Source organism: Mixophyes fleayi, chromosome 1 (assembly GCF_038048845.1).
Source record: "Mixophyes fleayi isolate aMixFle1 chromosome 1, aMixFle1.hap1, whole genome shotgun sequence".
NCBI classification, from domain to species: Eukaryota; Metazoa; Chordata; class Amphibia; order Anura; family Limnodynastidae; genus Mixophyes; species Mixophyes fleayi.
In genome coordinates this window covers 409,008,306-409,033,858 of record NC_134402.1, presented here as the reverse complement: position 1 = coordinate 409,033,858, position 25,553 = coordinate 409,008,306, and the positions used below count along the sequence as shown (strand labels likewise).

General features: G+C 43.0%; 1 protein-coding gene across 2 annotated transcripts in view; it reads right to left on the bottom strand.

Annotated features, from left to right (window-relative positions):
* PDE8B (phosphodiesterase 8B) overlaps positions 1-25,553 on the bottom strand; it is a 224,785-nt gene that overhangs the window by 35,729 nt on the left and 163,503 nt on the right. For both annotated transcript variants that reach the window (XM_075182192.1, XM_075182181.1), the window contains 4 exons: positions 11,830-12,020; positions 9,368-9,427; positions 9,009-9,066; positions 7,738-7,826 (listed from right to left, as the gene is read on the bottom strand). In XM_075182192.1, coding sequence (XP_075038293.1) covers positions 7,738-7,826; positions 9,009-9,066; positions 9,368-9,427; positions 11,830-12,020 — 398 coding nt within the window. The remainder of the gene's footprint in view (positions 1-7,737; positions 7,827-9,008; positions 9,067-9,367; positions 9,428-11,829; positions 12,021-25,553) is intronic.

The following is a 25,553-nucleotide window of genomic DNA, read 5'->3' as shown; positions in this document are numbered from 1 at the left end:
ACTTAACGTCCTAAGATCAATATCACTACCGTAGTAAAACATCCAGCCGCAAATAGAAGTAATTGAATTTAATTTGTGGCGATTGCTATAGTCTTGTTATGACTGATTGATGTTTCAAATCGTTTATCATAAATCAGTACTCACCAAGATATAAGTAGTGCAAGGTGTAAGTAGTATTATAAGAATTAATGTGTATGATACTAATAAATAATTATGGAATGTAAAACAATATATGAAGAGCTACTAATAAAAAAATGTGCCCAATATGTATATACACACTTATGAAAACTAAAACTAATGACATGGATTATCCACATTTGGACAACCGCAAATATTTATGGACCATGATTTTGTTTATTGGGGTTCCTCTTACCTGGATCCTTAATGTTAGCAGCAGCGGCGGAACTACTATTGGTGCGGCAGGTGCCGTGCATCGGAGCCCATGGAGATAATTGGGCCCGCTGCACGGTAGATGCAGAGGGTTGGAACTAGGGAGCTGTGGGCCCCAGTTTCCTCCTCCCCTCTTCCTGCACCAGGGTCCACAGCTCGCTAATTCTGTATCCGGTTAGCAACCATGCCAGTCTGTCCTAACTGTTCAAGAACATAGGTGATACTATATACATCATACTAAGCAGGAGTTTGAATCTGCTGCCCAATTTATCACTTCACTATCATCACTGACAGCGCTGTACTCTCCTGGCTGTCTTTGCTGGTGGTGCACGCTGGCAGTCTGCTTATGGCGAGTACAACCATGGGCCGTGAAACCAAATAGCTGGAGCTGTCCAAAGGTGGCCAATCCCTTTCATTTGTCAATATGTACCTATTGTAACAAAGAGAGGCATTTATCTGACAAGATGCAGAGAAAGCATACAAGCAGAATAAAACATTGACGCAGTTATGCACCTAGATTGAGGTTAAATCAGGTAAAGACTTATGTGTAATTTAAAGTTTGGTTAACTTACATGATTTGAAAGCTCCTTCCTCTCAGCAGACAGACAGGGTGTGTCTGTTAGTGCAAACAGAGCCAGTGATGGACGTATCCTCTTAAAGAGAAGGTGGGTGTGTCACCTGCCCATCAAGCTAAGGCTAGGGGAGGAGTATCATGTATAAAAGCTTGTTTGTATCATTTGTTCAGAGAGACCAATGCTGGAGAAGCTGGCTGGTCTTGAGAGAGCTGGTCTATGTCTAGCTAGCGTTTAGGGTCACCATATTTGCTGTGAAATTCATATGGTGTCAAATACATTTTAACCATCCTGACAATAAAACTGCATAAAAAGAAGAAGTTGTTCGAGTGTGCTTCAGCAGTAGCGGGCTCTTGCCACAAGTGGTGTCAGGAGTGGGATGCTCCGGGAAGCAAGTTTCCGCTACCCAATCCGCGCAGACGTCAACGTGGAGGAAGTACTGAGAACCCTTGTGAATGTGGCCACTGCGCAGCAAGAGCAGCAAGCTCAGATGCTACGAGTCGCCGAGGCGCAGGTGGAAAACACAAGGCTCTTAAGAGAAGAGTTAAGCCAGGTGAGGCATGACAAAAATGAACCACCTGGTCCAGTTCTGCAGAAAATGTCACCAGCTGATGACATAGAAGCATATCTGGTGTCCTTTGAGAGACTTGCAAAAAGGGCAAAATGGCCTCCTAAAGATTGGGCTGAGAGACTGGTGCCATATCTGACTGGGGAAGCTCAGTGAGCTTATATGGATCTAGATGAGGACCGAGCTTCTGATTATTTGTGTCTAAAGTCTGAGATATTGGCTCGCATTGGGGTTTCCGGGCCAGGTCGAGCCCAGCGCTATCATCAATGGCGCTATGATAAAGAAAAACCGGTCAGAGCGCAAGTGGCTGAGCTTTCTAAAATTTTAAAGAAATGGCTGCAGCCTGAGGAGATTTCGCCTTTTCGGATTATTGTAGTTCTGGCGATAGATCACCGCATCCGGGGGATGAACCGCGATTTGAAAAGGTGGGTGCTGCAATCGGACCCACAAACTTATGAAGAGCTTGCCACAGTGGTAGAAAGGTTTTGTGTGCTACAGCAAATGACTAAAGAACCTGCATTCATACCAAAGTCGCTGCCACGCCAAAAGCCAGGTTTGACAATCCTTGCTACAGGGCCTAATGGCAAAACTGCTACGGACAGATGGCCAGGTGCAAAGCTGTCTAATCTGAAGTGTTTCGAATGTGGTGAGCCAGGCCACTTTAAGGCAGAGTGTCCTAAACTACAGGAACCCATGGACTGTTCTGTGGCACATATTAGACCTGCATTTCCAAGCTGTTTTACCATGAGTCCCACATCAGGAAGTCCTTGTTTGTTCCGGGTGACTGTGCTAATCAATCAAAACCTTGTTCTGGCCTTGGTTGACTCGGGGAGTGAACTCTCATTGGTTTCCAGCTCTGCCTTACCCGAAACCATAACTTCTCGGTTGCCCAAGGTGAAGGTTCTTTGCGTACATGGCACGACAGAGGAGTATGAAAGAACAATACTACCAGTCACACTCAAAGACAAAACCGTTATGGTGGTAGCTGCCATAGCACCTAAACTCCCATACCCACTGTTTAATGAGGTCCTCGGTGAGCAGATCCGGCCGGACATGCCGGCAACTGATGCAACGGTCGGAAGCCCGGTCTTAAAAAAACCGCCTAAGAATCCACAACATCTGGACATCGATCTTTGGGAACCGCCAAACCGGAATGCCATCCTGGGAGTCACAGCAGGAGTTTCACAAAAGCATCCACCTGCGGAGAAACATGGACAGTCCAAACTAGCATTGGTCGGTGATGTCACAGATGAGCCCACCCCGCCTGTCAGTGAGGATACGGACTGGTCTGCAATACCAATTTTGTTTCCTCTGCAGGACTTTGCACGGGACCAACTTAATGATGCCACTTTGGAACATGCCTTTAAAAGTGTGACTGAGGTAAATGGGGTAGCGAAAGCCGCCCAGCCTACAGAAGGTATACCATATTTTGTTGTCAAAAATAATTTCCTGTATAGAGTTGCTATTGTACAGGGGGAAAAAGTAGAACAATTAATGGTTCCTCAGGTACATGTACCCCTAGTGTTAAAAGCAGCGCACACACATGTCTGTGGGGGACACCTAGGGGAGGATAAAACACGGGAACGAGTTCTGCTTAGGTTTTACTGGCCCGGGGTACACATGGCAGTGAAAAAGTATTGCCGGTCCTGTCCCATTTGTCAGAGAACCTGTTCCAAACCCATGTACAGAGCACCTCTCATTCCAATACCAATAGTACAAGTTCCTTTTGAATGGATAGCCATGGACCTTGTGGGGCCACTGGAAAAATCTGCACGTGAGCACCAATATATACTAATGGTGCTTGGCTATGCAACCAGGTATCCAGAAGCAATTGCCCTACGAAACATAAAGTCCAGTACCATAGCTAGAGAACTTGTATTGATGTTTACACGCTTGGGAATACCCAAAGAAATTCTCACAGACCAGGGTACTCCCTTCATGTCCAAACTGATGAAGGACATGTGCCAGTTGCTAGGGGTTATGGTGCTTCACACCTCCGTGTACCATCCACAAACAGACGGCTTGGTGGAACGCTTTAACCGCACATTAAAGCACATGCTCAGGAAAGCAGTGGCTCAAGAAAAAAAAGATTGGGACACTCTTATTCCCTACTTGATGTTTGCCATCCGTGAGGTACCTCAAGCGTCAACAGGGTTTAGTCCATTTGAGTTATTGTTTGGGAGACAGCCCAGGGATATCTTGGATATGTTAAAAGAAGGGTGGGAGCAGCAAGGTCCCAGGGAGCCCAATCTGGTTCAATTTGTGTCCCAAATGTATGAGAGGCTAGGAAAGATAAGGCCCATTGTGCAGCAACATGTAAAAGAGGCTCAGGAACAACAGAAGAAAAGTTATGATAAAAGTGCTGTTGTTCGATCTTTCAAGCCTGGGGACAAGGTCCTATTCCTGGTTCCTATCCAGGAAAGCAAACTTTTCGCCCATTGGCAGGGTCCATATGAAGTTCTAGAGGCTGTCGATCCTGTCAATTACAGAGTCCGCCAGTTAGGTAGGAGAAGGGAGGAGCAAATATATCATGTTAGCCTCCTTAAACCTTGGCATGATGAGGAAACCTCTCCTCAGGTGGGGAGTACTGCCATTGAAAAGTCTGAGGTGCCCATAGAGCCAGCTTTGTCCATTAAGCAGAGACAACAGACTGAAGAAATGATTCGTCGGAACAGGGATGTCTTCTCTTCCATCCCTGGGCGCACTACCTTAATCGAACACGACATTGTCACTGCGCCAGGAGTCATTGTAAAGCAGAAGCCGTATCGTATTCCAGAAGCCAGACGGGTGGACGTGAGAAAGGAGATCGAGAAGATGCTCCAGTTAGACGTGATTGAAGAGTCCACTAGTGAGTGGAATAGTCCCATTGTGCTTGTCCCGAAACCCAATGGGACAGTTAGGTTCTGCAATGACTTTAGGCGCCTAAACAGTATGTCGTTCTTTCTCCAAACTGATGCTTCTGGTGTTGGCTTAGGATCAGTCTTGTCCCAGGAGAAGAATGGAGTAGAAAATCATGTTCTGTACCTAAGTCGTAAGTTGCTTCCAAGGGAACAAAAATATGCCACTGTGGAGAAAGAATGTCTCGCCATAAAATGGGCTACAGAAGCTCTGCGCTATTATCTCCTAGGCAGAGAGTTCACCTTAATAACAGATCATGCACCATTGAGATGGATGCAGAACAACCGGGAGGTAAATGCCAAGGTAACCCGCTGGTTCTTGACACTGCAACCTTTCAAGTTCTCAGTAGAACATAGACCTGGGATTCTGCACAAGAATGCAGATGCATTGTCACGAAAATATGCGCTCCTCGCGAAGTCCGCGTCCCCCTACTTGGAGACGCTAGGGGGAGGGATATGTAACAAAGGGAGGCATTTATCTGACAAGATGCAGAGAAAGCATACAAGCAGTTATGCACCTAGATTGAGGTTAAACCAGTTAAAGACTTATGTGTAATTTAAAGTTTGGTTAACTTACATGATTTGAAAGCTCCTTCCTCTCAGCAAACAGAAAGGGTGTGTCTGTTAGTGCAAATAGAGCCAGTGATGGGCGTTTCCTCTTAAAGAGAAGGTGGGTGTGTCACCTGCCCATCAAGCTAAGGCTGGGGGAGGAGTATCATGTATAAAAGCTTGTTTGTATCATTTGTTCAGAGAGACCAATGCTGGAGAAGCTGGCTGGTCTTGAGAGAGCTGGTCTATGTCTAGCTAGCGTTTAGGGTCTCCATATTTGCTGTGAAATTCATATGGTGTCAAATACATTTTAACCATCCTGACAATAAAGCTGCATAAAAAGAAGAAGTTGTTCGCGTGTGCTTCAGCAGTAGCGGGCTCTTGCCACACTATGTACAGAATATTTTACTATGACATCCTGTCTATAAACTTCCTGATGAACACTGAATACATTCAAAAATAGTATTAGTAATGCTGGCACCCACACCGAAATATTGCAGCAGATATAGGGCAGTTGCCCCCGCTATCACAGTCTCTGCAGTTCAAATACAACCAAAATGCCTGCTAATATTCAGACCTAAATTATAATCTGGCATGTTGGTAAATGAGGTCGGAAGATTGTGATCTATTCATCTACACTAGCATGCCTCCGTCACGTGACCTGGAGGGGCCGCACAGCCGGAGTATGTCTAGTGTGGCCCAAGTGGACATTAGTCCGGTCACCCGGTGCTGGTGAGCACTAAACCATGCAACATTTATAGAGCTGGCTTACATGACGGAAAGCTGAATTCGCTTGAATTTCAAACTTAGCTTGCTAGAGGTCTGGGAAACATTTTCAATAGTTTGAAGCGCATCCAGTTTGATATCTTACGATTCAATAAATTCCTCTATGCACCACTTTTGTATTACTATAGTGCAATCTTTCTTTGATAAATTGAATTTCATAAACCAATATAAATGATCATTTCCTATGACATGTGTAATATTGTTTCAGTGAAGAGAACAGGGTTACAACATTAGTGCAATTTATAAAGACAGCACATAAATAAAAACAGTCCATAACTGATTGTACGCCTGTTCAACACCCTGTAACCTGTTTGGGTTATGCATCAGGCGGCGAAGGGTGGGAATGGAAATGTGCACAGCTGTGAACTTGTTTAATGATTTACTGTCTTATAAATTGCTGTAACTACATCATGATAAAATTGGGGTCTTCACCAAACCATTTATTTGAAGCAATAATAAATAATGGCATTCCAGTAGTACCCGCTGCATTTGGTTGAAAGAGTTTCAGAATTGGTATTAAAGATATCTGTATTGGGCATTCGTGTTATTTTTTTCTTTTACTGATTCACGTATTATCTGTGCAAGTCACGATTTGCCATTACAAGAAACCAATTGGTCTGTGTGTCTGCGTGTATGTTAGTGAATTTAGATTGTAAGTTCCAGTGAGAGAGACTGATGTGAGCGAGTTCTCTGTACAGCGCTGTGGAATTAGTGGCGCTATATAAATAGCTGCTGATGATAATTGTATATGCATTTCAGTCATTTCAGTGGTTCAATGAGGGTCAGTAACTGAAACTGTTTTTACTGCTTGTTATTTTGTGCTTGTTTGAGCTACTAAACTGCAAATTTTATTTTGCTCTAAATATCTCAAGTAACAATCCTTTAATAGTGTTGTTTTTGTGTTGTTAATATATTAGTTCAAATAAAAACCATTGTTTGTATTTTAAGTAACATTCCGGCTGTCTCTATATATACAGAATACAGAGCCCTTTAGTTGTCTAAGAAACCCTTCCATGACATTCCATACTCCAATGATTGTAAATGTTACAAAGTGTTGTTGTATGAGCGTAGCAGTGATGTGCACACAACTGGGCCTGATTCATTAAGGAAAGTACTCTTTTTTTTTTACTTAAGTTTTCTACTGGACAAAACCATGTTAAAATGCAAGGGGTGCAAATTAGTTTTACTGTCTGGTTTTTCATGTAGCAAACAAATTTCAACTTCAAATTTCAGTGTACAGAAAAGCTAAGTATTTGTGTGCTACATGAAAAAAACAGACAGTATTTAACTTATGTGCAAAATAGAAAACTATTTGTACCCCTTGCATTGTAACATGGTTTCATACAGGAGACTACTTACTCAACTTTTTGCTTAACTTTCTTTAATGAATCAGGCCCGATGTTATGTGTAAAATGAGAGCTGGGATGACGTGTGAAAAGGGAAGTGATGGTCCAGGAGTATATCTAGTCCTGGGTGTTACACATGCTAAAAAGGAGCACCAGGCATAGTGTGGATAACACTATTAGTGAACATCAAAATGTAAGAGAGCAGAGGAAAGGAGAAGAATGTGCCCTGTGATAGGGTGCTAAGAGGAGGGGACATCTCAGAATCTCCTAAAACAGGCCCCACATGAACAGATGTTAGATCCACTCAGGATCTCTGTCTACTTCCACCACTTACGTGAATGACCAAATTGGACTGTTTGTTTGAAAAACATAATATGTGTGGGTCAATTAGCATGGACCCAAGGTGGGCGTACACACATACAGCCAGCAGTCATTGTCCGACAGGACTCTGGTTAGGATTGTTAGTTGTTTTGAGCCCATACATGGGGAAAAGTCCAGGCAATTCAATTTGGTGTACAAAATTCAATCTTTACACTTGTGCGTCTTGTCTACACATTTTTTACCAATTAATCCCCTTGTGAGACACCTATAATTATTAGTATACCTAAAAAGCATTTATTTACACCTACCGCAGTTTGAACTGAGAACGCACCTCCCCATGTTCTATCTGGATCAGCTCATTGTAGCAAGCAATCATACTGTTATTCTCCACAAATCTCTGTAAAACATATTCAAATATATTTTCAGACCTATATTCACATGCATTACTTTCTTAACAGTGCATAGTTACAAGCATTGTGATATAATTGTATATTATACAATATAATATACTGCAGAGTGTGTCTAGCACTTATGCTTACTGCTGCAATTCCATTTCTGTGGGCCTGGGGTATACAGTCCCCTGTCTGCTTCCTCTCCCTGGCAACACTAGTTGTTTGAGCTGAGTAGCACAAAAAGCTACCCACTGATGTTGGGCTTGTGATGCGCTAATGGCTGCTATGTGTAGTCAGAGGACTGTATATACTTGGCCCACTGAAGATGTATGTGCAGCAGGAAATGTAAATAAACATTGCTAGAGAGTGTATCTAGCAAATTACCAGAAACAGGATAGGGCATATCGGCCTACTCTACCGGAATGTCTCGGAGACTCCCGAATTTTTGGTAGTTCTCCCGGACTTCCAGGAGAGCTGGGCAACCTCCCGCAGCTTGCCCTCCTCTGTTAATGAAGTGGGTGGAGTGGGGCTAAACACATTAACATGGCCCCGCCACCTGTTGCAATAATCCCCAATTTGGAAACGTTTGACAGGGGTGGAGCCTAATGACGCAATCCGTGGGGCCACACCCCTTACGGGGTTATCATGACCCCAAAATTGGCAAGTATGAGATAGAGTTATTTTTGCAAAGTAGATCCTGGGGTTTCACCTATGTGCTTACTATTTTTTTCATTATTATTATTTTATTATTCTTACAATTTTTTTCCATTTATTATATTATTATTATTCATTAGTCACATAGTTTTCATCGACACCTTATTCCAAACTCTTATCCAATCCTCCATTTTCACACTTTTTAACCCATTCATCCCTACTCTTCTCTCTATCCAATCTTGATTCACACAACTATTTACTTTGAATATACATACATTATATATTCTGTAAGAACATTTATCTGTATTTACCTAGAATATTTTATCCTTCTTTATTTGTGTATACTATTGTGCTTCTTTCAACAACACTGGGAGAAGATTTTTGCAGCATGGACATCCAGATCAAGTAGGTCCCATGCCACAGGACCACGCACTCAAGGTCCACCCAAAACACCATGTAAAGAAATAGCTAATCATACATCCAACTTGTCTGCTACAAGTAGTCAAAGCCACACACAGGTGAATGTCACCTACCCTATTGAATCCAGCATGGAGAAGAGGAAGGACTGACATTTCTTCCTGATCAGATCCTCTGCAGCAAAACAGAAATATTCTTATTTGCAAAACATATTTTTTTTTTTTGCATATAGTTTCTTCGTGGTTTTAGTGCTGGAGGTCATAAACCAACTAAAGGTGCTTTGCAAATGGTAAACAATGCCACAAGTTTTACAGCTCCAGCAAAGCAGATCTGTGTCATACCCCATGGCAATGAAAACAAATAACTCCATCTAGGAGCAACCCTTTATATAACTTAAATAACATGAAATATTGAAGACAGTTCATGAAACCAAACACTGAATACAAATAGAAAAGTAAAACCACAAATAACTTACACACGTGGAACAACAGCAAGAACTGTAGTGTGCTCTGATGGCTTTGTGGCTCGTATTGATCTGTGAAAGAAGAAAAGTTAAAAGTCTTAAAATGTTGAAGGGGCAGAGAGTGAGAGCGATAGAGGGTTGATACATTCTGATGCCAGTTATACCTGTATTAGCTTTGCGTATAGCACAAACCCAACTGGCAAACCAGACTGATTGCAAAACGTGTTTCACATACATTTTGTTAAGCATCCTTTTTTTGCAAGTTGTGTTGCTGCATTGATAAATTATCTAAAATTCTATTTGATCCTCTTACGGTATAGTTTACTTATGTGATATATCAAATTTACTTATGCTTGTCACTTTTTGGGCGATCTACATTTTACAAAATTCTTTTCTCCCTGGTATATTTTGATCTACTGTGAGGCTTCTTTGTAGGAGATTGTATCTTTGTTCCTCTGCTCTATTATTCAATAATCTTTGATAACACAGATAATGTACTTTTCATATGGAATTGTCATAGGTGTATTATGATTACATATCATTCATATTCAGGCCATTAACCCTTTCTGCTATTTATTGTGTTTAATTGTACTTTTATGGTGTTTTATGCTTAAAGTATACAATTTTGAATACTTTTTTCTGTCTTTGTTTTGAGGTTTTTTGATCTTTCTCTCAATAAATTTTGCGTACATTGTATTTTTTACTTATAGGCTCCCCATCAGTACTTTTTATTTTTCTTACCTTATTGATCAATTTAGTTATGTATTTTTTATTTGGAATATGGCTTCTTCTTTCAAGCTTACGATATTAATAGGAATATCTGGAAACAGTCCTAGGAGTAAATTTATCAAGCTGCGTGTTTTCGGCGGGTTTGAAAAGTGGGGATGTTGCCTATAGCAACCAATCAGATTCTAGTTATCATTTATTTAGTACATTCTACAAAATGATAGCTAGAATCTGATTGGTTGCTATAGGCAACATCTCCACTTTTCAATCCCGCAGCTTGATAAATGTACCTCCTGATGTTCCTGAGGCACTCCGGAATGTTGGCCACTGAAGATGAGTAGCATAGTGGTTTAGCAGATCTGTGAGTGGTTTGGGCAATTCGAGGTGAAGCCTATTTTTTCCTAAATTGGGCTTATTGACAGGTATGTTCATAGGTGTTAAGGGGTTTCACTTTATTTTTCCCACCTCTCTCACCCCCTTGTCCATGAGTTACCTTATTTTACCAGAAGACAGTGACCACAGTCAACCTTTTAGCACTGTCTGCTGATTGCTGTGTGCAGCTCTATGGTCCTGGCTGTAAGATGTTCCACCGACAGCATTTGAACGTTTTCCCGGGTTCCAACTTTTCCTCACTCTTTTGCTACCTATATTATATTATTAGTACATTATAATCGGTTATGGACAGGGCCGGATTAACCCTAAGGCTAACTGGGCTACAGCCCAGGGGCCTCGGGCATCCAGGGGGCCCTTGAAAGTGCTCATCAGCAGTATTGATCGGTCAAGGGCGGGGGCGCCCCCGGCGCGATCAATGCTGCTGAGCACTTTCACTGCGGTCCTTCCCCGGCGCACTGTTGTCTCCTTACTGAGGAGATCTCGTGAGTCTCACTCTCACGAGATCTCCTCAGTAAAGAGGGTACAGCGCGCCGGGGAAGGACTGCAATGCCAGTAGATGGAAGTAAGTGCCTTGGGGGCGGCTCGGATCACGGGGGGGACCCTCCCGGGGGAATGAAGGCCCCCTTAGCCCAGGGGCCTCCATTCCTTTAATCCGGCCCTGGTTATGGGTGGCGGAACTGGAACCCCAGTATTCAGTTATATACTGTAAGAACATCTTGAAGTGAGGACCCTGGAGAGGATTTGAGCAATCAACAGTAGCAGTTCGTGCAGAATTATATCTACAAGGCAAGTACAGTTCATTGTCTTCTGATAAAATAAGTTATTCTGGGAGTCTGGCAAGATAGGGAAAATAATAAAAATGGCGAACCCCTTTAAATTTCTCAGTTTTGGTGCAACATTGGGGTTTTACAGTGTACTAGACAGAAAGTAAAGCAGATGGGACAGCTCTGAGTGACATAGCTAGATACCTGCCAAGGTCTGTTGCAATAAATGCATCAGAGCAGTAACAGGAGAGTTGGAGAACTGGGGCTGTGCAGGAAACAACTGGTTACTTATTTCCAAAACCATTCATTATCAAATCGATATCCTGCTGCAGACAATAAAGTTGTTCATACGCGTTGAAAACAGCATTCACTCTTTCCATTATATATTTAGAAACATAACATTAACATTGACAATGGGAGAATTTCGTTGAAGAGCAAAAATGATTAACAACAATATCATCAACAACATTATTTATAATATTTTTCTTTTTTGTCCCAGATTAGCCAAACCTCTTTACAATAGCATAAAAACTAATATAAAATTAATATAGATTTAATGCAACTGGACAACAGTCAAAGCACCACACATACCTGCAAACAGCCTCTGCATCCAGGTATCTTGGGTACCTAGAGTCTATGACAATGATTTCATGGTGTTTATCGAGGAAGCACTCCAGTGCTGTTTCCTGTGTCCGTGCGATGTTACACTTATACCCAGCGCGGTCACAGGCCCACCAGAATCCATCACTCTGACTGTCTTCTTTTGCAAACACCAGCAGCACCTGAAAGTGAAACATTGGAGAATATGATGTTTCATTATAGTGTATGGCTTAATGTAAATATTTGTAAAACTGTTTAATGAAATTGAAACATATTTACATTATTCTGTAAAAAAAAGTTACATTTATTTATTTAATGCTTTTTTGGTTGCTCTAACGGGGTAAAAATAGAATGTCACCCATACAGTTCTGTAGACGGTGACCCCTGCGCCCAACTAAGTAACTATTTATTTCCCTAACAGTTAATGTCAACTTGGTAAGACAATTCTGTAAAGCAAAATGTAGAGGACATTAATGTATTAAACACATGACAGAGCTTAGATCTTACTTGCTGACATATGAGATCTTCCCTAGGAGGGGAGATGTCGCTGCCATGTCCTAGGGACCAGGATGATTCGCTGTGATTTGCATCACTAAGCCCTGCCCCCAGCCACGTCACTAAGCCCTGCCCCCAGCCACGTCACTAAGCCCTGCCCCCAGCCACTTGAGTAAGGAAGTGGGCAGGATGCAGGAGGTTGCCCTCCTCTTCCGGGTGTCCGAGAGAATTCCCAGAAATTGACTTTGTTCTTCCTATTAAAGGCTGTAGTTCCACACAGGCGCTGCTCACATTTCTAGAGACAAGCAGATGTTGCTGACAGGTGGTGTACTGGGTTACAGGCCTACACTTTGCACAGATAGGGTCAATTACTTATTTTTGTTTAATTCAGACAGGCAATAGGTTGCCTTATTATTACTAGGCAATAAGTTGTCTTATTATTTTTATTTTTTTGTAACATTGCAACCAGAAGTCAGTTTGCACCTTATCTGTTGGCCTGCGTAATAGTGTCTGTGTAGCTCTGTTGCTGTCAACCCCAGGAGACAAGAATTTTGTCATTACTAATAGAACAATTATATACATAGCTATTATATCCCATTATATATGTAATAACTATGCTCTTTATTGTGAATTTTATATGTAACCCCTGGGGATGCTGCAGTTGGATTTGAGCACCCAGGGGCTAATAATCACAATTGCATCAGTAAGAAAAGAGATGCATATAGCTATTTACCAGTCAAGGAGAAGGAACTACATCTCCCAGAAAGCTGTTATGAAGAGGGGGCGGAGCCTAAGAAGACTGAGAAACCAGAGAGCGGAGAGAGAGAGGGAGAGAGGAGCATCCTGGGAGAGACTGAGCTGTGTGACCAGTTCAGATAGGTGACCCTAGGCAGAAGGGCACTGGATGAGTGATCTGAGCAGAGAGAGCAGTCTGCAGAGATATCAAAGCTCGGTGCAGTTCTGAACAGAACCTGCTGGAAGCCACAGTTTGAAACTGTAGGAGGAGGTTTGCATGCATCTCTGAAGAAGGACATTTTACAAGTCAGCCATTTTGGAGATAATCAAGTTCAGACCTGTGACACACTGGTGCAGATAAGTTACTGGTTATTTTTATCTATCTGTTGTTGTTCAAGTGGGGTTTGGACTATATCTGGCCACAAGGGCTGAAGAGTTAGGGATAGATGGGTGGGCAGGTAAATATGCACCAAGTGTGTGTCTAATCAGCACTTGTGGAACTACAAGTCCCAGGATACAAATTAGAAAGGATTTTACAGTTGTTGCTAGAGGAGGGTCTGCATACTGTGACTGCTGTACCTCACTGCAAGTGATTTAAAGATCTCCAAAATCTGCAAACTGGACACATGATGTTTCCATGCCATGCTGCATACATACAGAAGGGCCCCAACTTGCAGTGCACTGCTCTATTTGTGTGGTGTGTTTGAATACTGCTGTGTGTGTTTGGCAGTACATTGTAGGGCTATAAGGGAAAATATATAAATTCACCCTGCAAGATATTCACAGTATCAGGAGCAAGTAAGATATCTGATATATTTTTTCATGTGTATAAAGCTGTGACAGTTAATGGTTATATTGTTATATATTATATTATATTGTATGCTGTTATTGATTTATTGCGAGTTTTTGTGTTAACTTGGTGTGCATAGTAAGAAGTGGTGCGCCACTTTCATCCACACTTGTTTTATTACTGTATTGTATTGTTTGCACTATTATTTCAAATTATACCAAAGTATATTTTTCTATAAAATTACAAAGCTGCATTTAGGATTTCCATTTAAATAAATGTGCCTGGCTGGCTTTTGCAGCACACATTTTGTCACAGAGTGTTAATACTGGGCAGGGGGTTTCCCGAATCTCCCCCTGGTGTATCTTTTGAACACCCCCCAGAAGAGAAAGCAGAGATTCGGGTGGAGGCACTGAAAACCAAGTACCAAGGTGAGAAGCATCTGCGTGGTTCAATATATATATATACCCTCACAACGCTTAATACACAAGGGGGTGTTACAGTGGAGGCACTGCTGAGATCCTGAAGACACACTCAGTGAAACCCATCAGCACAGACGTCATGGATAGTATAAGAGAAGAAGTGTTTCTGTGGTGTGAACAACAGACTGTGGCCCCAACTCGATGTTTAGGGATCTATGGTGACTCTCAGGGAGTGACAGATGAGGAAGTCCTGCATGTGCTCCACAGGATTTATGGGGTAGAACATCCTAAAATCCTTGGATGGAAAGGTAGAGATCAGCATAAGACCAGTCTGATCCTCTGTGAGACGCAAGCAGAATTGGATAAAGATTTTCTTCCCTCCCTCGTTTCTGGGCCACAAAAACAACAATGGCATATTGTGATACCGTTAAAGCCAAAACAGCTAGTCGCAGCACCTCTTAATGCTGAACTTCCAGATGGAGATATTAACCGACAAGTATTCCCTCAGGCCAGGGAAGAGAATTCTCAGTCACCCTCCAGTACTAGGAAAACTGATGAGGATCAAAGCGAACTGTTCCTCACTGCTGTACAGAAACTGGTAGACCAGTTAGGAAAGTCACAGCATGAAGGGGGCTACAGAAGGCTCCGGCTCTTCTCAGGAATAAAACCAGTCCCTACTGGGGAAGAAACTTACGAGGCATGGAAAGAGATGGCTTCCCAATACCTGGAGGAATGGCATTGCTCCGAACCCTATAAGAGACAGCGGATCTTATAGGATACAAGATGTTAAACAAGAGGAAGCTATAGTTAAATCCCGAGAGAGGGTGACCAAGAAAGTCAAGGTCGTACAGTCAAAGCCCGAGGCTGATCTTCCCAGCCCTGAGTTAATGAAGATTGTGGAGAAACAAGGTGAGCAGATTGCTCAGTTGTTGGAGATGCAGAAGCAGATTCAAGCACAGATGCTGAAAGACCACACTACCGAGCAACTGCACCCGAACATCCACCCCCGGCAAGTTCTCGAAGCTAACACTACTCGGAAACAGAACAATTGTTTCACTTGTGGAGAAGTTGGGCATCTCGCTAGACAATGTCCTCAGAGGAAGGGAGGAAGGTGGTCACCCTCACCATCCCACCGGGATAGGAAGCTTTCGGAAAACTGAAAGGGAGGACCAGGAACCCCCACACTGGCCCTCTAAAGAAAGCTGACATTAACACTGTGGGGAACTCTCACCTGGAATGGGGTCTTTTGCCCAAAGGATTGCTGGGACCCTCTCCTCACGTGCCGGCATGTCTAAATGGGAGACCTTGTATGGCCTTGCTAGATAGTGGTTCACAGGTGTCCATTGTGTTCGAGAAGTGGTACCGAGATAATCTATCTGACTTGCCCATAAAGCCATTGTGTGGACTGACCATCTGGGGTCTGAGTGACAAGAATTATCCCTACCTTGGGTACATCACTGTACCTTTGAAGTTCCCACGGGAAGTAGCTGGAATAGAAGAAGAGGTGAACGTGCTTGCACTTGTCTGTCCTGAGGCCGAAGGAGAACCTCGAGATGTCTCAGTGATTATTGGAACTAACTCCCATTTGTTCGAGATACTGGCCAACTGGTGCCAAGAGGTGGGAGGAGCAAGTTATAGTAAAACACTTAAGATTCATCCTATGTGCCTTGCTGCTTATAAGAAGAAAGAGGGAAAAAAATCTCAGAAAGAAACCACATTACAAATAGGAAGTTTTGATCAATGCTTTAATGGTAGTGATGCTAGTCAAGAAGACCGACACTGGCTAGTTATGCAAATGCTACAAAGAGAGGCTGCCTTCTCTTCGGGGGACTGGGATTTAGGTCTAGCGACAGGAGTGGAGCACCACATAAGGCTAACGGACGACAGACCTTTCCGAGAACGGTCAAGACGCCTAGCCCCTGCTGATTTGGATGATATTCGGGAACATTTAAGGGAGATGCTAGAGAATGATGTAATTGAGAGATCTGAGAGTCCCTATGCTTCTCCTATTGTGGTGGCTAGAAAGAAGACGGGAAAAATACGGATGTGCGTGGACTACCGGACATTAAACAAGCGCACGATTCCTGATCAGTACACTGTCCCTAGGATAGACGAAGCCCTTGATTGTCTTCAGGGAAGCAAGTGGTTTTCTGTGCTAGATCTACGCAGCGGGTACTATCAGATATTGATGAGTCAGAAGGATGCTGAGAAAACCGCCTTCATCTGCCCGGTTGGATTCTTTCAGTTCAAAAGATTGCCACAAGGATTATCAGGGGCTCCAGCCACTTTCCAACGATGCATGGATGATGTTGTGGGTGACATGAATTTCAGGGAAGTGCTGGTATACTTGGATGATTTGATAGTATTTGGCCAAACATTGAATGAGCACAACGAAAGACTCCTCAAGGTATTGGATCGCTTAATAAAGAAAGGGTTGAAGTTGTCCCTTGACAAGTGTAGCTTCTGTAAAACCCAGGTCAAGTATGTGGGATATGTTGTGGATCGGGAAGGAATTTCTACAGATTCAGCGAAGATAGAAGCGGTGAAAGAATGGCCTCGACCAACAATACTGAAGGAATTAAGGTCTTTTTTGGGGTTCTGTGGCTATTACAGAAGGTTTGTCCCAAACTACAGTAAACTTGTCAAGCCTCTTACAGATCTAACTCGAGGTTATCCTGCTCCAAGAGGTTCCCATCGGAAAGAGAAACCATTGTTCCGGGTAAATGATGCGTTCGGGGAAAGGTGGAGTGAGGCTTGCGAACAAGCTTTTGAAGGATTGAAAACCTGCCTGATTCAAGCGCCTGTTCTGGCATATGCCGATCCAGAGTTACCATACATTCTGCATGTAGATGCCTCCTTTGAGGGACTTGGGGGAGTGCTATACCAAGTGCAAGAAGGAAGGTTAAGACCAGTCTATTACATCAGTCGAGGTCTCTCACCCAGTGAACGGAACTACCCGGTGCATAAGTTGGAGTTCCTGGCCCTTAAGTGGGCAGTTGTTGACAAACTTCACGACTACTTGTATGGAGTACCATTCGAAGTGCATACAGACAACAATCCCCTCACATATGTGCAGACCACAGCAAAGCTAGATGCAACTGGGCACAGATGGTTGGCGGCGCTGGCCATTTACAATTTCACAATAAAGTACAGGCCTGGGAGAAGAAATGTAGATGCCGATGCTTTGTCAAGATTACCGGGAAGGTTTGTGGAATCTCAGGAAGAAGAATGGATAGAGTTGCCAGCTCCAGAGGTGAAGGGGATGTGTCACGAGGGACGTGTGGTCGTGCCTCCAGTCAAAGAATGCTTAACAGCTCTAGGGGCAACGACAGATGCACTACCAAGACAATATTGCTGGCTGAGTCAAATGGAGCTCAGTGATCTTCAGAAGTTGAGTTCAAGCCAAGTCAAAGAAGATCAGCAGAATGACTCCTCTATAGCAGCAGTTAGGTGGTCTGTTAAACACAGACAAAGAATCCACCCGAGTAGTTTGAAAACAGAGGAAGCTATTTTGCTAAGCAGACAGAGAGAGTCATTGGTGGTGAAGCAGGGGCTACTGTATAGAGAAACCAGCCGCAAAGATGGCAGAGAGAGGAAACAGCTAGTATTGCCAAAGAAGCACCGTCCCATGGTTCTCCGTGCGTTGCATGATAAACACGGCCACCTGGGAATAGAGAAGACCATGAGTTTAATTTCAGATAGATTCTACTGGCCGAAAATGGAGATAGACATTGAGAGTTATTGTAAATCTTGTGGGACATGCATACTTCGAAAATCCCTCCCAGAAAAGGCTGCCCCCTTAAAGAATATATCCAGCAATGGGCCTTTAGAGTTAGTCTGTATTGACTTTCTATCAGTGGAACCGGATGAAAGCAACAAGTGTAACATTCTAGTGGTGACAGATCATTACACCCGTTATGCTCAAGCCTACCAGACAAAAGACCAGAGAGCTGTGACCGTGGCAAAAATCCTATGGGAAAAGTTCTTTGTCCACTATGGACTGCCTGCCCGCATTCATTCAGATCAGGGTCGGGATTTTGAGAGCAAGCTAATAAAAGAACTGTGCGAGGTCTGCGGGATAAAGAAGTCCAGGACTACTCCTTTCCATCCCCAAGGAGATCCGCAGCCGGAGAGATTTAATCGGACCCTTCTCAGCATGATGGGCACTTTGGACACTAAAAAAAAGGCACATTGGAGTAGGCACATCAGCCATTTGGTCCACGCCTACAATTGCACGAAAAACGAGTCCACGGGGTACTCCCCATATCTCTTAATGTTTGGAAGGGAGGCTAGATTACCAATCGATATCTGTTTTGGAATGGACACTGCTGATCCCCAAGAAAAGCCCCATTTGAAATATGTGGAGCAGCTGAAACAAGAACTAAAGGAGGCCTACAGACTAGCGGAAGCAGCTGCATCAAAAGCTGGACAACGAAACAAGGGTCGTTATGATCTACAGGTCAAGGAGCATATTCTGGAGCCAGGTGACAGGGTTTTACTTAGACACTTGGGCCTCCCGGGGAAACACAAGTTAGCCAATCGTTGGCGAAAGGATCCTCATGTTGTGGTTGCAAAATTGCCAGACATCCCAGCCTATCGAATTAGGCCCGAGGGGCTAACAGGCCCTATAAAGACATACCATCGACAACATTTGCTTCCCATCAGAGATGGTGTCCGGTTTTGGGAGGAGCCTGAAACATATGAGCCAAAAGTGTCCACACCCAGAAGATCACGGCGAATCAGAGAACCGACCACAGAAGAAGATGATGGAGATGATTGGGGGTATGATGCTCCAGGTAAATTGGGAGAAATAGATTGGAGACAAGATATCAGAAGGCTCACTAGGTCTACCGAGGGGGCCGCTGTAAGACCTCCACAAGTAGAAGAAAGGAGAACTATGCCTGCCATTTCAGATGAAAGTGTCAACCCAAGAGTAGCTGGACGGTTGGATTCTCAGTGTTCAGTAGAGGAAGGCTCTAACCAGGAAGTTGACATGGATGGGGACGTCGTTGATCCAGATGGAGGATGCACTGAACGCCCCAACAGGGTGTTGGGGGGAGAGGAAGGGAACCCACCAGTCCAGGGTCGGCCTAAAAGGACCCCTAGAGCCCCAATGATGTTGACTTATGATAGTCTAGGTCATATGACTGAGATTCCTAAGGTGATTCATCCTAGCTGGGTCTATCAGTGGCCATATCTGACTCCCATATCTGTTATGCCAGGGCCTGTTGTGTATGGATGTGAAAGTGTATTTAGACAGGATGTCTTAAACCCTTAAAATTTGCAGGATGTGGGACAAGCCTCATCATTTGTTCATTGTGGACTTGCCCCACAGGGGGAGTGTGTAACCCCTGGGGATGCTGCAGTTGGATTTGAGCACCCAGGGGCTAATAATCACAATTGCATCAGTAAGAAAAGAGATGCATATAGCTATTTACCAGTCAAGGAGAAGGAACTACATCTCCCAGAAAGCTGTTATGAAGAGGGGGTGGAGCCTAAGAAGACTGAGAAACCAGAGAGCGGAGAGAGAGAGGGAGAGAGGAGCATCCTGGGAGAGACTGAGCTGTGTGACCAGTTCAGATAGGTGACCCTAGGCAGAAGGGCACTGGATGAGTGATCTGAGCAGAGAGAGCAGTCTGCAGAGATATCAAAGCTCGGTGCAGTTCTGAACAGAACCTGCTGGAAGCCACAGTTTGAAACTGTAGGAGGAGGTTTGCATGCATCTCTGAAGAAGGACATTTTACAAGTCAGCCATTTTGGAGATAATCAAGTTCAGACCTGTGACACACTGGTGCAGATAAGTTACTGGTTATTTTTATCTATCTGTTGTTGTTCAAGTGGGGTTTGGACTATATCTGGCCACAAGGGCTGAAGAGTTAGGGATAGATGGGTGGGCAGGTAAATATGCACCAAGTGTGTGTCTAATCAGCACTTGTGGAACTACAAGTCCCAGGATACAAATTAGAAAGGATTTTACAGTTGTTGCTAGAGGAGGGTCTGCATACTGTGACTGCTGTACCTCACTGCAAGTGATTTAAAGATCTCCAAAATCTGCAAACTGGACACATGATGTTTCCATGCCATGCTGCATACATACAGAAGGGCCCCAACTTGCAGTGCACTGCTCTATTTGTGTGGTGTGTTTGAATACTGCTGTGTGTGTTTGGCAGTACATTGTAGGGCTATAAGGGAAAATATATAAATTCACCCTGCAAGATATTCACAGTATCAGGAGCAAGTAAGATATCTGATATATTTTTTCATGTGTATAAAGCTGTGACAGTTAATGGTTATATTGTTATATATTATATTATATTGTATGCTGCTGTTATTGATTTATTGCGAGTTTTTGTGTTAACTTGGTGTGCATAGTAAGAAGTGGTGCGCCACTTTCATCCACACTTGTTTTATTACTGTATTGTATTGTTTGCACTATTATTTCAAATTATACCAAAGTATATTTTTCTATAAAATTACAAAGCTGCATTTAGGATTTCCATTTAAATAAATGTGCCTGGCTGGCTTTTGCAGCACACATTTTGTCACAGAGTGTTAATACTGGGCAGGGGGTTTCCCGAATCTCCCCCTGGTGTATCTTTTGAACACCCCCCAGAAGAGAAAGCAGAGATTCGGGTGGAGGCACTGAAAACCAAGTACCAAGGTGAGAAGCATCTGCGTGGTTCAATATATATATATATACCCTCACAACGCTTAATACACAAGGGGGTGTTACATATATATTAAATAAAACTCAATTTTGCTTGTACTTTTGGCTAAAAGACTACTTTACAACCGATTTATAAATAGCCTGTGAGAAGTATGTATCTTAAGCAGCAAAGAATGAGAAAGGCAATCATAAAATGTATTAGAGCTTTCTATCTACACCTACATTTACATACTCGCCTACCCTCCCAGAATGCCATTTGCTTTTCCGGACCCTGGGAGAGCTGACGCTTCTCCCAGATCCCACCCACTTAAGTAGAAAGTGGGTGGGATTGTGGCCTCAGTTCACGGCGAAGCACGTTATGTTGGCCCCACCCCCACGGCAAAATGCAGTGTTCGCAGTGTTGCTTCACTGGGCCGAAATCACGCAATTTGGGATGTCATACCTGATCCAACCCCCCAACCCCAATGCTCTTGACATTTGACATCACGGGATGTCCCAGAGGGGAGAATACAAAAGATGGTAAGTATGATTATGTACCATAGCAGTTTAAATTACAATGTTAGGATTACATACTATGGGGAGGTGTGGCAATATATCTATAAACAACATAGGAATAATAACAAAATTCGTTATAGACGTAAATATGTTTTATCAATGTTTTGGGGGAAAAAAAATATATTTTTCACTAGGCAGATTTATTTATCTTCTTCTCTTAACAAATAATAAACAACATAGCAGGGAGTCCCAAACAATTCATATCCAAAAAGCTAAATGCCTCACCCCACGCATTTGCGCCCAAAACATAAAAGCACATATCAAAACGATTCCAGCTGTACAATACTAGTATTTGCACCAGGTGTATGTCAGGAATGTACTTCAGGCAGGGCCGGACTGGGACTAAAAATCAACCCTGGCAGTTAAAGCACACAGGCCCATCTGCTGTGAGCTCCATGCACGATATTGTTGCACGATATTGTTGCACGCTGGTGTGGCATTGATACAGTTGCACATCTTGGAATGTGCTCCAGCAACAGGAGGGTTAATTCCCCAGCGCTAGGGGATGTAAAAATGTATTAAAGGGAATGTTTATTAATTTAAATGTATATATTTGACATATGGGCGCTGTGGCGCCGGTTAGCAACCGCCGCACAGCTCCGAAAAGGTTATGTCTCGGTCCTAGGAGGTGGGAGTGTAAATGCATTTGGCCATGTATTAATTTATTATGAGATTATGGAAGAAATTTGTTTCTGTCACTCTTCTGAAGAAAGGAAGACCCATGCTACTTAAGTTTTTTTATTAGAGTAAACCAACACATCATTTTAGCCTGGATACACAGCAGGGGTTCATTACTTTTTTTCCCTGTGTATTTGGTCCTATTAATAAGATAGGGACTATTTGAAAAATCAAGTAATTTGGGAAATCACAGATTGATGTGGCGTTTGTTAAGTTTAAATTCCGTTAAATCCAAGTTTAGAGAATATATTACATCCTGATGTTAACCATTGGATGTAATATATCATGCTTTGTGGTGCCAGCTAGGTTACCCCCTGCCAACATGTGTGTCAGAAACAGTATATAAAGAACTGTATTTTGTATTTTAATTGTGTTATACCATCTGAACTTCTGGAGATCATTAATTAGACTTAGTGTTAAAACACTTAGGGCTAGATTTACTAAACTGCGGGTTTGAAAAAGTGGGGATGTTGCCTATAGCAACCAATCAGATTCTAGCTGTCATTTTGTAGAAGGTACTAAATAAATGAAAGCTAGAATGTGATTGGTTGCTATAGGCAACATCCCCACTTTTTCAAACCCGCAGCTTAGTAAATCTAGCCCTTAGTCTTAACATTGATGTAAGTCGCACTGACGTCAAACTGAAGTGCTGGAGTCCTGTGTCTCTGGAATGACTACCTGTCAGCATGTCGCTTCCATTGGAGATCTGGAGCTTCGGTGTTCAGGTAAGTCTGTTTATATTGTATTCATTTTTGGCAGAACTCAGGTTTTTTTTAGGACTAAAGCCTGTTGGAATTTTCAGGATCGTTAATACGTACCCAGCCCCTTTGGAAAACCTGTATGAGGATATACATGATGATGTCTGTGTTTATTCGGCTATCTATGGACAGCAGCAGTTATTGACTTTATATTCTTTCTGGAGAATGGGTTTCTTAATAATTGATCCCCTACCTGTATGTCCAAATCTAAAAGGCTTTTTATAGCATACCCTAATCAGACCCTTCCTCTCCCAGGATGCCACCAATCCACTCACTGATCTCTCGTCTTGACTACTGCAACCTTTTCCTTACTGGCCTTCCCCGCTCCCATCCCGCTCTTCGATCTATACTTAGGGCTAGATTTACTAAGCTGCGGGTTTGAAAAAGTGGGGATGTTGCCTATAGCAACCAATCAGATTCTAGCTTTCATTTATTTAGTACCTTCTACAAAATGACAGCTAGAATCTGATTGGTTGCTATAGGCAACATCCCCACTTTTTCAAACCCGCAGCTTAGTAAATCTAGCCCTTAATGTTGCAGCTAGACTTCTCTACCTCTTTTGCTGCTCCACATCTGCCTCCCCTCTCTGCCAAGCCTTACAATGGTTCCCCTACAGAATCCTCTTCAAACTCCTCACCGATATAATGCTGAAACAGCACAGCATTACCACAACAGAAAGAACAATGAAGTATAGACACAAAACCCATACTTGGAGAGATATGGAAAGCTAATGTTGGCAGTAGGTCCAGTTGCTACTCTTCCATTGCCAGATATGCATGTCCTTAATGCTGGCCATGGGTGCGCATGGCCTTCACATAGCAGCTGATATTAGTCATTTTGTCAAGAGGGCCAGATACGCTTCTACCCGTCTTGATCATAAGAAATTCTTTGCACTCTTTGTCTGGGCAAAGTTAGCTCTGCTTCTCACACTTTAATTCACCTGTTCATGTCAGTATAGAGATGTAGGGAGCGAATTCCAGAAAACTCCATAAAAAACACTAGAGATAAACAATTAGATAATCCCAAGGCGCAGTGCCATTAAATGTAAATGTCAGTAAGTGATAAACAATTTTATATAAATCAGGAATAAAATCTAAAACAGCAATTTGGAAAATTAATAATAAACTTCCAATGTCATAACATCAAATATTAAATAAAATATCAACATAATGCTCAAAATAGCAATTGCAATAATAGTTCTGGTCAGAACACATAGCTTTGTTAGTACTGCTGAAACATGCTGATTTCTCACAAATTGATCATAAATCCACCACAGTCCATATCCAAAAGAATGTATAACCAGTTTGGATCCAAAAAAATTCCAGAAAACTCTAGTCCAATTTATTTCATATGTAGCAGGATCGAGCAAGTCAAATAACTATGTATAATAAACAATATATGTGGTAATTCAACTGAAAGCCTTCATAGCCACAGTACTAAAACTTGGTTCGAGTCTCTGAGTCAAGTGGTTAAACTCACATTTCTGCAGATGTTCTCCATTGGCTGGTGTTGTCCCCAAAGTGAGTCTTCCCTATCTCTCCTGATTGGGAGGCGGCTGGAGCCGAAGACGCTACTGTGAGCATTTGTTGCAGACCGCGCTTAGGTTTGCGCATGCGCAGTGGGAGGCAGAGTCCCTTTTGCACATGCGCAGTAGGAGTCAGAGTCTCCGTTATGATGTGCCTGTCAGGCTCTTCTCTGTCCTGACAAGCGGACGCTTAGGAAGGAATCACTGAAACTCTGCCCGCCAAGCAGAGAACCGAGAGGTGGTGCTGCTCGAGCAGGTCTGCAGACGCTGGATCGGCCCATCTTGCCATCGGCCCTTCTGGCATTTGCCAGAAGTGCCAGATGGCCAGTCCGGCCCTGACTTCAGGAGTAACAAGTAAATATACTTACTTCCCTGTGGTAACATAGAGAAGGAGCAGAAAAAAACCTCATTCTCCTGTTTTGTGTCACTATGTATATTGTAATGAGTATGGCGAACAGAAATAATGCCAGAGAATGGTCTGAGGAAGTCAGACAGAATATTGTAGCCAAGCACTGACAAACTCAAGGCTACAAATCAATATCCAGACACCTTGATGTTCCTGTTTCCACAGTATGTAATGTTATTAAGCACTGTAGCCAATCTCCCTGGATGTGGCCACAAGAGAAAACTTGATTGAAGATTGGAGAGCAGGATTGTTGGAATGTTGAACAACGCACCTTGATCAACCAGATTCAAGCTGACCTTCAGACACATGGTATGACAGTTTCAACGCGTACTATCTGTGCCAACTCATTGAAAGAAGGTTAAATGGCCAGTGGAGCCCCACTGCTGAGACATACATAAGAAAACCCAAATAGAGTTTGCCAAATCACATCTGAACAAGCCAAATTGCTTCTGGGAGAATGTCCTGACCAAATTAGAGCATTCTGGTAAAGCACATCATCCCTATGTTTACAGAAGGCAACATGAAGCTGGCAAAGAAAGAACACCTTCCCTACAGTCAAACATGGAGGAGATTCAGTGATGTTATATGGGTGCCTTCAACGTGTGCATGCCATCATGAATCTGGAGATTACCAGGCCATTTTAGAGTGCAATGCTGAATTCAGTGTCAGAAAGCTGGGTCTCTGTTG